The 12,492-nt window shown below is 47.3% G+C and overlaps 1 protein-coding gene across 2 annotated transcripts in view; it reads right to left on the bottom strand.

Moving 5' to 3' along the window:
* The window catches only part of stk3 (serine/threonine kinase 3 (STE20 homolog, yeast)), a 584,348-nt gene that overhangs the window by 524,828 nt on the left and 47,028 nt on the right, over positions 1-12,492 (bottom strand). Inside the window, exon 2 of one of the 2 annotated variants that reach the window (XM_072468457.1) lies at positions 12,220-12,329. The exons of the other annotated variant lie outside the window; for it this stretch is intronic. Within the exon in view, the coding sequence (XP_072324558.1) occupies positions 12,220-12,266 (47 nt within the window). The 5' untranslated portion in view covers positions 12,267-12,329. The remainder of the gene's footprint in view (positions 1-12,219; positions 12,330-12,492) is intronic. 2 annotated transcript variants of the gene reach the window in all.

Genomic DNA, 12,492 nt, shown 5'->3' with positions numbered 1-12,492 from the left:
AGCAATGAATGCTGTTGAAGCAACCATAAATGGCTTCAAGGGACCACTAGATACATTTCTAAAGAAATAGATTGTGGGATTTGGAAAGAAGCCAAGAAAGCAGGTCAAGTAAAAAGGAACAGCTTTGTTGGACCAATCATCAGTGCTTATAAAATGTTCTATGTCCCTTTAAGTATGGTGCTAAGTGAAAACATTTTTAACACAAAAAAAAGTTGATGCAACACTGAAAATGAATACGAGGCTGGTGTATTACCACTAACCACGACATGTAATTAATATGCTACAAAAGCAAAGCAGGTGAAATTTGCGAGCACAAGTTTAGTCTAACTAGTAAATCTCTAAAATGAAAACCAAATAGAAGCCAAATCTCACAGATCCTCCAGTATCTGATTTCTCTGTTTTAGATTTACACAATTGCTGAGTAAAATAATCCAACCTGATCTCGGCACACAGTAAAGGCTCCACGGAGAGACTTAGATCTTAGGGATTCCTTAGACAATACCTCTGCACAACACAGAAATAGGAGACAGGTTCCTGATAGTGGTATTTAATACTATTTTATCACAAATTCCATAAAATTATAATAACTAGTTCACAGAAAACAACTGACATCTGCCAGCTATCTAGATTGGCAGCAATCCATGGCATCAGCCAGAGGTTGTTTCATCCTTTAGAGCCGCAGGCAATGGTACTCAATGTGAAACGCACTAAAATTCTATCCTGCAGGTGGTTTATTCTTTGATTCTTTCAACTGTCCAGTATTATCTGGAAAAACAAACACTCTTTTCTCATAACTAATGATTGCTGCATCAATGCCACTAGCCTGAAGTTACTATTAAAGCACGGTCACCAAGTGGTCAGGGCAATATGATACTCAGCAGAACCATTATCTTGATTGCAAACTCACATGATTTTTTACTTAATACAAGAGGAATTACCGAAACCACACAATTCAAACCAAACATCAGACTCCTCTGTTTCTTCCTCTGAACTGTACTCTTTTAATTGTAGCCAACTAATAACCACAACCTACTGGCAGCATCTAAGCTTTTCTCTTCATTCCAAATGAAAAGGGAGGTCACAGAAGACTGAATTAGCCATCACCTGAAAAATTAAGATGACAAATTCTATCCATCTGGAAATTGTGAATTTCCATATAACTTCATCTTTGTGCGCATCTGTTCTGCAGCCTTCATCTACTATATTAATCTAATAAATAATTATCTGGGCTTCTGTCCAACGATATATCCTGTGCTTTATGAAAAACACCCATGTCTCATTCTATTCTCTTATGTTATTGCTTATATAGATGTTGTTTGATAGGGTTTTTTTCCAAACGTCACTCTCTGTTCTGTATGAAAATTAAAGTCAATAGTGACGTGACCTTTTTCCAATATGTACAAAAATTAACAACGGAGCAATTTCACTGTCTGTCACATAATTTGACCTCTTCCTCCACGTCAAGGAAAAGCATCAATAGAAATTTGAACTGTGACTGCAAGAAAATTATTTATGCCGTTTGCAGTTATCTTGCTGCACGAGTGTCCTTCGTTGCAAGGTCTCTTCGGTCTATAAAAAGGTTTCACTTTTATTTCACAGCTGCCACCATTATGAATTTCAGGGAAGAAACAAATTGTTTCTTTGGGCCCGATACTATTTCACATTCTTTACAATTTCACATTCATTACAATTTCCTAAGCGCAGTACTAGATTTTATAAAACTGCAAAATGTGAGTGAATATGTCACCATCTCAAATATTGATAATGGGACGAAATGGCTGAGCAACAATGCACTTGATGAAATATTTTTTTTAAAAATTTATTAGCAAATTGCTGTACCTCCATTTTCTGGAGCTACAGCAGAAATAATAATAATAATCTTTAGTGTCACAAGTAGGCTTACATTAACACTGCAATGAAGTTACTGTGAAAAGCCCCTAGTCGCCACATTCCAGCGCCTGTTTGAAGAGAGAATTCAGAATGTCCAAATTACCTAACAGCACGTCTTTTGGGACTTGTGGGAGGAAACCGGAGCACTCGGAGGAAACCCAAGCAGACACAGGGAGAATGTGACCCAAGCCGGGAATCGAACCTGGGACCCTGGCGCTGTGAAGCAACAGCGCTAACCACTGTGCTTCCATGCCGCCCGAAAGAAATCCCATTGACAATCCATATCCAACTCCGAAACAGATGATACTTTTCCACCAAATAAATGGAAAAGTGTGTTCTAAAATAATTTTAAACTAAGACAGGGAAAAGTAAGCTTTAAGATACTTGCCCATAAAAGTAAACCCCCTATCTCTCTTTGACACATACACTTTTACACATTATTTCAGTTTGAGCATATTGTACATGATACATGTTAGTTTATAAGCCACGGAGTACAAGTATGCATTCTAGTAAAGGGCTACTGTACAAATGAGTAATAACTGAAATGAACATTCAACAGGTCTTCATAGACCTCTGGATTCAAGTATAAATAAAACAGCATGTAAAACCATCTGCAATATAAATGGCTGCCATTGTGGAATGATGTGGCCTAAATCAGAGCTTAAAAACATAGCATCCTGGTCTGGAAATGGTTACTGCATAAGTACTTGTTCGTACAGATGCCAACTCTGCTCTGTAAAAATACTTGAGGCTATGCCTGCTACATGAATGAATGAGTGAATGAATGAGTCAATTAGAATACATAGCTATTCCCTTGATCGTTCAGTAGACCAATCAGCTCCTCAAGTCCCTTCCGCCATTCAATTAGATTCTGGCTGCTCTATATCTCAATGCCATTTACCTTCCTTTTCTCCACATCTCTTCATTTTCTTCACAAAAAAAATCTCCGTTTTGAATTTTTGAAATTCAACAATTCTTTTTTTTTTAAAGTCCTGATTTTCACCATCATTTATGTGAAGTGCTTTCTGACATTACCCTGAACAGCCCACATTATAGGTTAAGATTACTTTCCCCTGCTCTGGACATACCCACCAAAAGAACTAGACTATATCTATCTCTATCTACCCTTTTGGGGACTTTCATCATCTCAAAAGACTTCACTTAGACCAATCATTTAAAGATAAATAAACAGGCTTCTGGTGGCGGCTATGAAGGAGTAAGTCGCACATTTGGTGGCTCCCGCTCGGGTCGGACTTTTGGACCTTTAACCCCAATTTTCTACCGGACTTGAACTGTAAAACTGAAGACAGAGGCAATTGTGGACTGAATTCCCACATCGGTGCATGGACTAGAAGTGCTAGTAAAAGCAGAAACAGAAAGACAGAGAAGGCTTGGGCTAAAGCTGCAGCGGGAGACAGCATGGCGGAGGATCGGACCTCTGGTTTGTCGACTCAGCGGTCAACGGAGCAGCTGATGCAAGTTATTCAGGAAGGCTTTGCTCAGCAGAAACGGGACTGCTTGGACCCGATAAAAGAGTCGATTGAGTGGCTGGAGCTTAGATTGGATGCCCAAGATTGGGCGATCCAGAAGGTGGAGAAGGCGCTGGCTGAGCAGGAGGAACATCAAACTGCGATGGAGTTGGAGGTGGGGATGATGAGAGACTAGCAGAAGAAGCTCCTGGAGAAGGTGGAGGACCTAGAGAAAAGGTCCCGCCAGCAGAACTTGAGAATCGTTGGGCTCCCGGAGGGGTCCGAAGGAGCGGACACTGGGACATACATCGCAGATATGTTTGAGAAGCTGCTGGGGGATAAGGCATTCTCCTGACCCTTGGAGGTGGACAGGACACACAGAGCACTCGCGAGGAAGCCGCAAATGGGAGACCCCCCCCACCCCCCAAGGGCAATGGTGGTGAGATTCCACAGGTACTTGGATAAGGAGCGCATTCTTCAGTGGGCCAAGCAGACACGGAGCTGTAAGCAGGACAATAGTATCCTGCGGGTCTACCAGGACCTGAGTGTGGAGGTAGCCAGGAGAAGAGCAGGCTTCAACCAGATTAGGTCGATCCTTTTTCAGAAAAAGGTGAAGTTCAGACTGTTGTATCCGGCCTGTCTCTGGGTCACGTACAAGGAACAACACATTTATTTAGAGTCGCCTGAGGACGTGCTGGACTTCGTGAAAAGGACTGGTGGTGGACTGAGAACTTTTGAACTTTGCTACAGCGTTCATGTTTCTCTTTGCTTCTCTGTTCTTTAAAAAAAAAAGCTTCTCGTTTTTCGATTTGTGGAAGCTGTTTGCAATGCCTTCTGTATTGATTTGGGACCAGTGGCAGAGCTGAGTGAGTTAAGGTTTTCGTTTGCATTGTTGGGAGATAGAGGTGTGCTTGTTTAGATTTTGGTATCTTTCTGTCGGGCAATTGTGTGGGGATTGTTTGATGTTGGAGTATGTTTGTATGAGCGGGGGGGGGGTGGGGGGGGGGGCAATAGTTGGGAGTGGGAGACTATCTGGCGCTAGGGTTGGGGGTCACCAAGCTAGCTGAGCGGGTTAGCTCACAGAAGCGCAGTGGGGGGGTGCCTGTGTTTGGTTTATCAAAGGGATTAGGTTACAGAGTGTTGTTATTAGGGGGGGGGGGGAGGAGGGGGTAAATGTTCTGCTGACAAGGGAGGGGCTTGGGCCAAGGGACAGAGAGGAGGTTGGGGGTGGAGGCTGCCTGGGGGCGGGCCGGTGGAGGTACGGAGCATGGGCTGAAGGCGGGCCCAAAAAAGGGGATGGCTGATTGGCGAAGGCGGGGGGCAAGGAGCCTCCCAACTAGGCTGATCACCTGGAATGTTTGAGGGTTAAATGAGCCGGTCAAGAGGACACGTGTGTTTGCGCATCTTAGAGGACTGAAGGCGGACGTGGTAATGTTGCAGGAGATGCACCTTAGAGTAACTGACCAGATTAGATTGAGGAAAGGCTGGGTCAGTCAGGTTTTTTACTCGGGACTGGATTCAAAGACTAGAGGGGTTGCGATCCTGATCAATAAGCGGGTGGTGTTTGAGGCGTGTAGAATAGTTTTGGATGTGGGAGGTCGGTACATTATGGTCAGTGGGGAACTGGAGGGGGTGCAGGTGGTATTAGTAAATGTGTATGCGCCAAATTGGGATGATGTGGAGTTTATAAAGAGGATGCTGGGGAAGATACCGGACCTGGACTCGCTGATAGGAGGGGTCTTCAACACAGTTATTGACCCTGGTTTGGACCGGTCAAGCTCGTAAACAGGCAGGGTGCCAGCAATGGCAAAGGAACTAAAAGGGTTCATGGAGCAGATGGGGGGGCTGGATCCATGGAGATTTTGGCAGCCAAGGATGAAGGAGTTCTCCTTCTACTCACACGTGCATAAAGTGTACTCCCGGATCGATTTCTTCATTTTGAGCAGGGCCTTACTGGCAGGGGTGGTGGACACTGGGTACTCGGCGATCACAATCTCAGACCATGCTCCGCACTGGGTTGACCTGCAGGTTAGTAAAAACAAGAACCAGCGCCCGCACTGGAGGTTAGATGTGGGACTTTTGGCTGACGAAGGGGTGCACGAGCGGCTGAGGAAATGTATTCAGAACTACCTGCAGGTCAACGACACGGGGGAAATTTCGGCAGCGATGGTCTGGGAAGCACTGAAAGCGGTGGTCAGAGGGGAGCTGATCTCGATCCGGGCCCATAGGGAGAAGGTGGACAGGGCAGAGACGGACCGACTGGTTAAGGATATACTACAGATCGATAGGAGGTATGCGGAGACCCCAGAGGCAGGGCTTTTAAGGGAACGGCGGAGGCTACAGGCGGAGTTCAGCTTGTTGACCGCAGGAAGGGCGGTGGAGCAGCTGAGAAAGGCGAGGGGGGCGATCTATAAATATGGAGAAACGGCCAGCAGAATGCTTGCACAACAGCTTAGAAAGAGGGAGGTAGCCAGGGAGATAGGGAAAGTAAATGACGGAGATGGGAACCTGGTTGGAGATTCAGCAGGGGTGAATAAGGCGTTCAGGAATTTCTACAGTAGGCTGTATAGGTCGGAACCTCCTACGGGCCAGAGGGGATGAGGCACTTCTTGGAGGGGCTGAATTTCCCAAAGGTGGACAGGGAGCTGATAGAAGAGCTGGGGGCCACGATTGGGTTGGAAGAGATAGCGGAGGGTCTGAAGGCCATGCAGGCGGGTAAAGCCCTGGGGCCGGACGGGTACCCAGTGGAGTTTTATAAAATGTTCTCTGGGACATTGCGGCCGGTGTTGATGAGGATGTTCAATGAGGCAAGGGAAAGAGGGGTGCTGCCACCGACGATGTCACAGGCCATGATTTCGCTGATTCTGAAGCGGGACAAGAACCCGGAGCTGTGTGGGTCCTACAGGCCGATATCCCTGTTGAACATGGATGCCAAACTGCTGGCCAAAGTTTTGTCCTCCAGGATTGAGGATTGTGTTCCGGACGTTATTGGGGAGGACCAGACGGAGTTTGTTAAGGGTAGGCAGTTGGTGGCCAATGTAAGAAGACTGTTAAATGTGATCATGATGCCCCCGGAAGGTAGGGAGGTGGAGGTAGTGATCGCAATGGATGCAGAAAAGGCTTTTGATCGGGTAGAATGCGATTATCCGTGGGAGGTACTGGGACGGCCCGGATTTGCGCGGGGCTTTATTGACTGGTCAGGTTGCTCCATCAGGCTCCTGTGGCAGGTGAATGGACGAGTAGGACATCGGACCATTTTAGACTGCACCGGTGGACAAGACAGGGATGCCCCCTCTCCCCACTGTTGTTCGCACTATCTATAGAGCCGTTGGCAATCGCTCTGGTCCGATGGGGGGTGGAGCACAGAGTCTCGCTCTATGTAGACGACCCATTAGAGGGGATGCAAGAAATCATGAGGATTCTAAGGGAATTTGGCAGGTTTTCGGGGGTATAAGCTAAATATGGGGAAAAGTGAGATGTTTGCGATCCAGGTGAGGGGACAGGAGAGGCGATTGGGGGAGCAGTTGTTTAGATTAGTAGGGGGAAGGTTTAGGTACCTAGGCCTTCAAGTGGCGCGGGAATGGGACCGGCTACATGAATTAAATCTGGCCCGGCTCGTAGATCAAATGAAGGACGATTTTCGGAGATGGGACGCTGTCATTAGCTGGGATGGTGCAGACGGTGAAGATGTCGGTCCTCCCAAGATTCCTGTTCGTGTTTCAATGTCTCCCCATCTTTATTCCGCGGTCCTTTTTTAAACGGGTCAACAAAGTGATCTCTGGCTTTGTTTGGGCGGGCAAGACCCCGCGGGTAAGGAAGGTAATGCTTGAGCGGAGTTGGGGTGAGGGCAGGCTGGCGCTGCCAAATTAAAGTAACTATTACTGGGCGGCGAATACAGCCATGATCAGGAAGTGGGTGGTGGGGGAGGGGTCGGCATGGGAGCGTATGGAAGCAGCTTCATGCAAGGGACCGACAGTTTGGGCGCATTGGTAATTGCGCCTCTGCCGTTCCCGCCGGCACAGTACTCCACCAGCCCCGTGGTGGTGGCGATCCTAAGAGTCTGGGGGCAATGGAGGAGACATGTGGTAGCAGAGGGAGCATCGGTCTGGTCCCCAATCTGTAATAATCACCGGTTTGCCCCGGGAAGTATGGATGGAGGGTTCCAGATATGGCGGAGAGCAGGGATTGAGAGGATGGGGATATGTTTCTAGAGGGGAGCTTTCCGAGTATGAGGGCGTTGGAGGAGAAATTTGGGTTGGCGAGGGGGAACAAATTCAAGTATCTGCAGGTACGGGACTTCCTACGTAAACAGGTGTCAACCTTCTCGCTCCTACCGCTAAGGGGGATTCCAGAGGATGAGTAGGAGAAGGGAGTGTCTCGGACATTTACAAGGAACTTTTGGGGTCAGAGGAGACGCAGACCGAGGAGCTGAAGCGCAAGTGGGAGGAGGAGATGGGAGGAGAGATAGAGGATGGTCTATGGGCGGACGCGTTGAGTCGAGTCAATGCGTCCACAACATGTGCCAGGATCAGCCTGATACAATTTAAGGTCGTTCATCGGGCCCACATGACAGTGGCCTGGATGAGCAGATTCTTTGGTGTGGAAGACAGGTGTGCTAAATGTGCGGGAGGACCAGCGAACCATGTCCACATGTTCTGGGCATTTCCAAAGCTTAGGGGATTTTGGCAGGGGTTTGCAGATGTCATGCCCACGGTTAAAAACAAGGGTGCCGCTGAGTCCAGAGGTGGCGATTTCCGGGGTGTCGGAAGACCCGGGAATCCAGGAGGAGAAAGAGGCAGGCGTTCTGGCCTTTGCGTCCCTGGTAGCCCGGAGACGGATACTATTAGCTTGGAGGGACTCAAAGCCCCCGAAGTCGAAGACCTGGCTACCGGACATGGCTAGCTTTCTCTGTTTGGAGAAAATCAAGTTCGCCTTGAGAGGGTCACTGTTAGGGTTCACCAGGAGGTGGCAACCGTTCGTCAACTTCTTCGCGGAAAATTAATCGTCAGCTAAAGGGGATGGGGGGGGGTGTTAGTTTAGATTAGAGTACGAAGTCTTACAACACCAGGTTAAAGTCCAACAGGTTTGTTTCGATGTCACTAGCTTTCAGAGCGCTGCTCCTTCCTCAGGTGAATGAAGAGGTATGTTCCAGAAACACATATATAGACAAATTCAAAGATGCCAAACAATGCTAGGAATGCGACCATTAGCAGGTGATTAAATCTTTACAGATCCAGAGATGGGGTAACCCCAGGTTAAAGAGGTGTGAATTGCATCAAGCCAGGACAGTTGGTAGGATTTTGCAGGCCAGATGATGGGGGATGAATGTAATGCGACATGAATCCCAGGTCCCGGTTGAGGCCGCACTCATGTGTGCGGAACTTGGCTATAAGTTTCTGCTCGGCGATTCCACGTTGTCGCGCGTCCTGAAGGCCGCCTTGGAGAACGCTTACCCGGAGATCAGAGGCTGAATGCCCTTGACTGCTGAAGTGTTCCCCGACTGGAAGGGAACATTCCTGCCTGGTGATTGTTGCGCGATGTCCGTTCATTCGTTGTCGCAGCGTCTGCATGGTCTCGCCAATGTACCACGCTTCGGGACATCCTTTCCTGCAACGTATGAGGTAGACAACGTTGGCCGAGTCGCACGAGTATGTACCGCGTACCTGGTGGGTGGTGTTCTCACGTGTAATAGTGGTATCCATGTCGATGATCTGGCACGTCTTGCAGAGATTGCCATGGCAGGGTTGTGTGGTGTCGTGGTCACTGTTCTGAAGACTGGGTAGTTTGCTGCAAACAATGGTTCGTTTGAGGTTGCGCGGTTGTTTGAAGGCAAGTAGTGGGGGTGTGGGGATGACCTTGGCAAGATGTTCATCGTCATCAATGACGTGTTGAAGGCTGTGAAGAAGATGACGTAGTTTCTCCACTCCGGGGAAGTACTGGACGACGAAGGGTATTCTGTCGGTTGTGTCCCATGTTTGTCTTCTGAGGAGGTCGGTGTGGTTTTTCGCTGTGGCGCGTTGGAACTGTCGCTCGATGAGTCGAGTGCCATATCCCGTTCGTACGAGGGCATCTTTCAACGTCTGTAGATGTCTGTTACGCTCCTCCTCGTCTGAGCAGATCCTGTGTATACGGAGCGCTTGTCCATAGGGGATGGCTTCTTTAATGTGTTTAGGGTGGAAGCTGGAGAAGTGGAGCATCATGAGGTTATCCGTGGGTTTGCGGTAAAGCGAAGTGCTGAGGTGACCGTCCTTGATGGAGATGAGTGTGTCCAAGAATGCAACTGATTTTGGAGAGTAGTCCATGGTGAGTCTGATGGTTGGATGGAACTTATTAATGTCATCGTGTAATAAGTTCCATCCAACCATCAGACTCACCATGGACTACTCTCCAAAATCAGTTGCATTCTTGGACACACTCATCTCCATCAAGGACGGTCACCTCAGCACTTCGCTTTACCGCAAACCCACGGATAACCTCATGATGCTCCACTTCTCCAGCTTCCACCCTAAACACTTTAAAGAAGCCATCCCCTATGGACAAGCGCTCCGTATACACAGGATCTGCTCAGACGAGGAGGAGCGTAACAGACATCTACAGACGTTGAAAGATGCCCTCGTACGAACGGGATATGGCACTCGACTCATCGAGCGACAGTTCCAACGCGCCACAGCGAAAAACCGCACCGACCTCCTCAGAAGACAAACATGGGACACAACCGACAGAATACCCTTCGTCGTCCAGTACTTCCCCGGAGTGGAGAAACTACGTCATCTTCTTCACAGCCTTCAACACGTCATTGATGACGATGAACATCTTGCCAAGGTCATCCCCACACCCCCACTACTTGCCTTCAAACAACCGCGCAACCTCAAACGAACCATTGTTTGCAGCAAACTACCCAGTCTTCAGAACAGTGACCACGACACCACACAACCCTGCCATGGCAATCTCTGCAAGACGTGCCAGATCATCGACATGGATACCACTATTACACGTGAGAACACCACCCACCAGGTACGCGGTACATACTCGTGCGACTCGGCCAACGTTGTCTACCTCATACGCTGCAGGAAAGGATGTCCCGAAGCGTGGTACATTGGCGAGACCATGCAGACGCTGCGACAACGAATGAACGGACATCGCGCAACAATCACCAGGCAGGAATGTTCCCTTCCAGTCGGGGAACACTTCAGCAGTCAAGGGCATTCAGCCTCTGATCTCCGGGTAAGCGTTCTCCAAGGCGGCCTTCAGGACACGCGACAACGCGGAATCGCCGAGCAGAAACTTATAGCCAAGTTCCGCACACATGAGTGCGGCCTCAACCGGGACCTGGGATTCATGTCGCATTACATTAATCCGCCACCATCTGGCCTGCAAAATCCTACCAACTGTCCTGGCTTGATGCAATTCACACCTCTTTAACCTGGGGTTACCCCATCTCTGGATCTGTAAAGATTTAATCACCTGCTAATGGTCGCATTCCTAGCATTGTTTGGCATCTTTGAATTTGTCTATATATGTGTTTCTGGAACATACCTCTTCATTCACCTGAGGAAGGAGCAGCGCTCTGAAAGCTAGTGACATCGAAACAAACCTGTTGGACTTTAACCTGGTGTTGTAAGACTTCGTACTGTGCTCACCCCAGTCCAACGCCGGCATCTCCACATCAAGTTTAGATTAGAGTAGGGATTTAATAAAGGTGGGACCTGTAAGGGAGGGAGGCGGCTTTTGCACTATGTTTATAGTTTCATGTACATTGTTTATTGTGTTGTTGTTATAATACCAAAAAATAGCTCAATAAAATGTTTATTAAAAAAAAAAGATAAATAAACACGTGCTGGTCTAAATCCTCATAATTTCTCACTTTTAGTCCCAAAATCATTCTTGTGAATTGGCACTGCACCCCCTTCTCGGCAAATCTATCCTTTCCAAGACGCAACGTTCAGAAGTGAACAAAATCTAACCAAAGCTTCTACAAATGTAGCTCATCTCCACCTGTTTGCATTTCAGCCACCAGAAGATAAAAGCTAACACATTCAATTAACCTTTTAATTGTTTTTTGGGACGTATCCACCAGTTCGAAGTGAATTCTGTACACAGACTCCTAAATTTCTCAGTTTCACACTTCTCACTCACTACAAAATATTTGGATATACCCTTCTTTGAATGACTTCACACTTCCCTACAGAGAACTCCATCTGCTGTAGTTTTACCCACTCACTTGAATCTACTAACTGTCCATTTGCAACTCTGTCCATATACACTGCACAGTCTACCAGTTAATTTGGATATATGGCGCTCTATTACTTTAGCCAAGTCATTGATAATCTGTGAAACAGAGGCCCCAGGAGGATATCATCAATATATCTGCTAATAGAAATACACACCCATTATTTGTTATCTATTTCTCCTAAACAATTCTCTCCTCCTCCTTCAGATACCATGCCCTAAAGAGGGTGCTGGCAACCATGAACTTCCATTGAATGTTTCTATGATTATATTCGGCAAAGTACTGCACTGGACTGGGTTTGCTCGTGGCTCCTGCAGCATGGCTGATTAGGAAACTCTCCTGCTTTTTTCTGCCCACCATCAAGCATATTGGAAGCAATTTTAGACTGATAATTAACCTGTTTGGCCACATGATGAGCACACCCTCTGTGGCCATTGAGTCCTAAAGTGGGGCTGAAGACAGACCTTCTGGCCCAGAGGTAGGGATGCTACCACTGCACTACAAGACTCCCAAACCAATTCATTAACAATGTCAAAAGGTTGCCACGAATGCCATATAATTGCATTTACCCTTGCCACGATTGTGCATTTACCCTTGCCACGATTGTACAGAAAATGAGTGAAATCGCACCTGGAATACTTTATGAAGTTTTGGTCTCCTAATCCAAGAAAGGACATACTTGCTCCAGAGGGAAAGCACCAAAAGCTCACTAGACTGGTTCCTGGGACGAGGGGATTGCCCTATGAAGAGAGATTGAGTCTATTACACCTATATTCCCTTAATTTTAGAAGAATGAGAGGTGATCTAATTGAAACATGTAAGGTTCTTAAGGAGCTTGACAGACTTAAATACCCAGAAAAGGAATCTAGAGCAGGGGTCACTATTTCAGAATAAGGGGTCAGT

The sequence above is a fragment of the Scyliorhinus torazame genome, chromosome 11 (assembly GCF_047496885.1).
Source record: "Scyliorhinus torazame isolate Kashiwa2021f chromosome 11, sScyTor2.1, whole genome shotgun sequence".
Classification (NCBI taxonomy): domain Eukaryota; kingdom Metazoa; phylum Chordata; class Chondrichthyes; order Carcharhiniformes; family Scyliorhinidae; genus Scyliorhinus; species Scyliorhinus torazame.
Note: the sequence above shows the minus strand (reverse complement) of the source record. Positions and strands in the feature narration are given on the sequence as shown.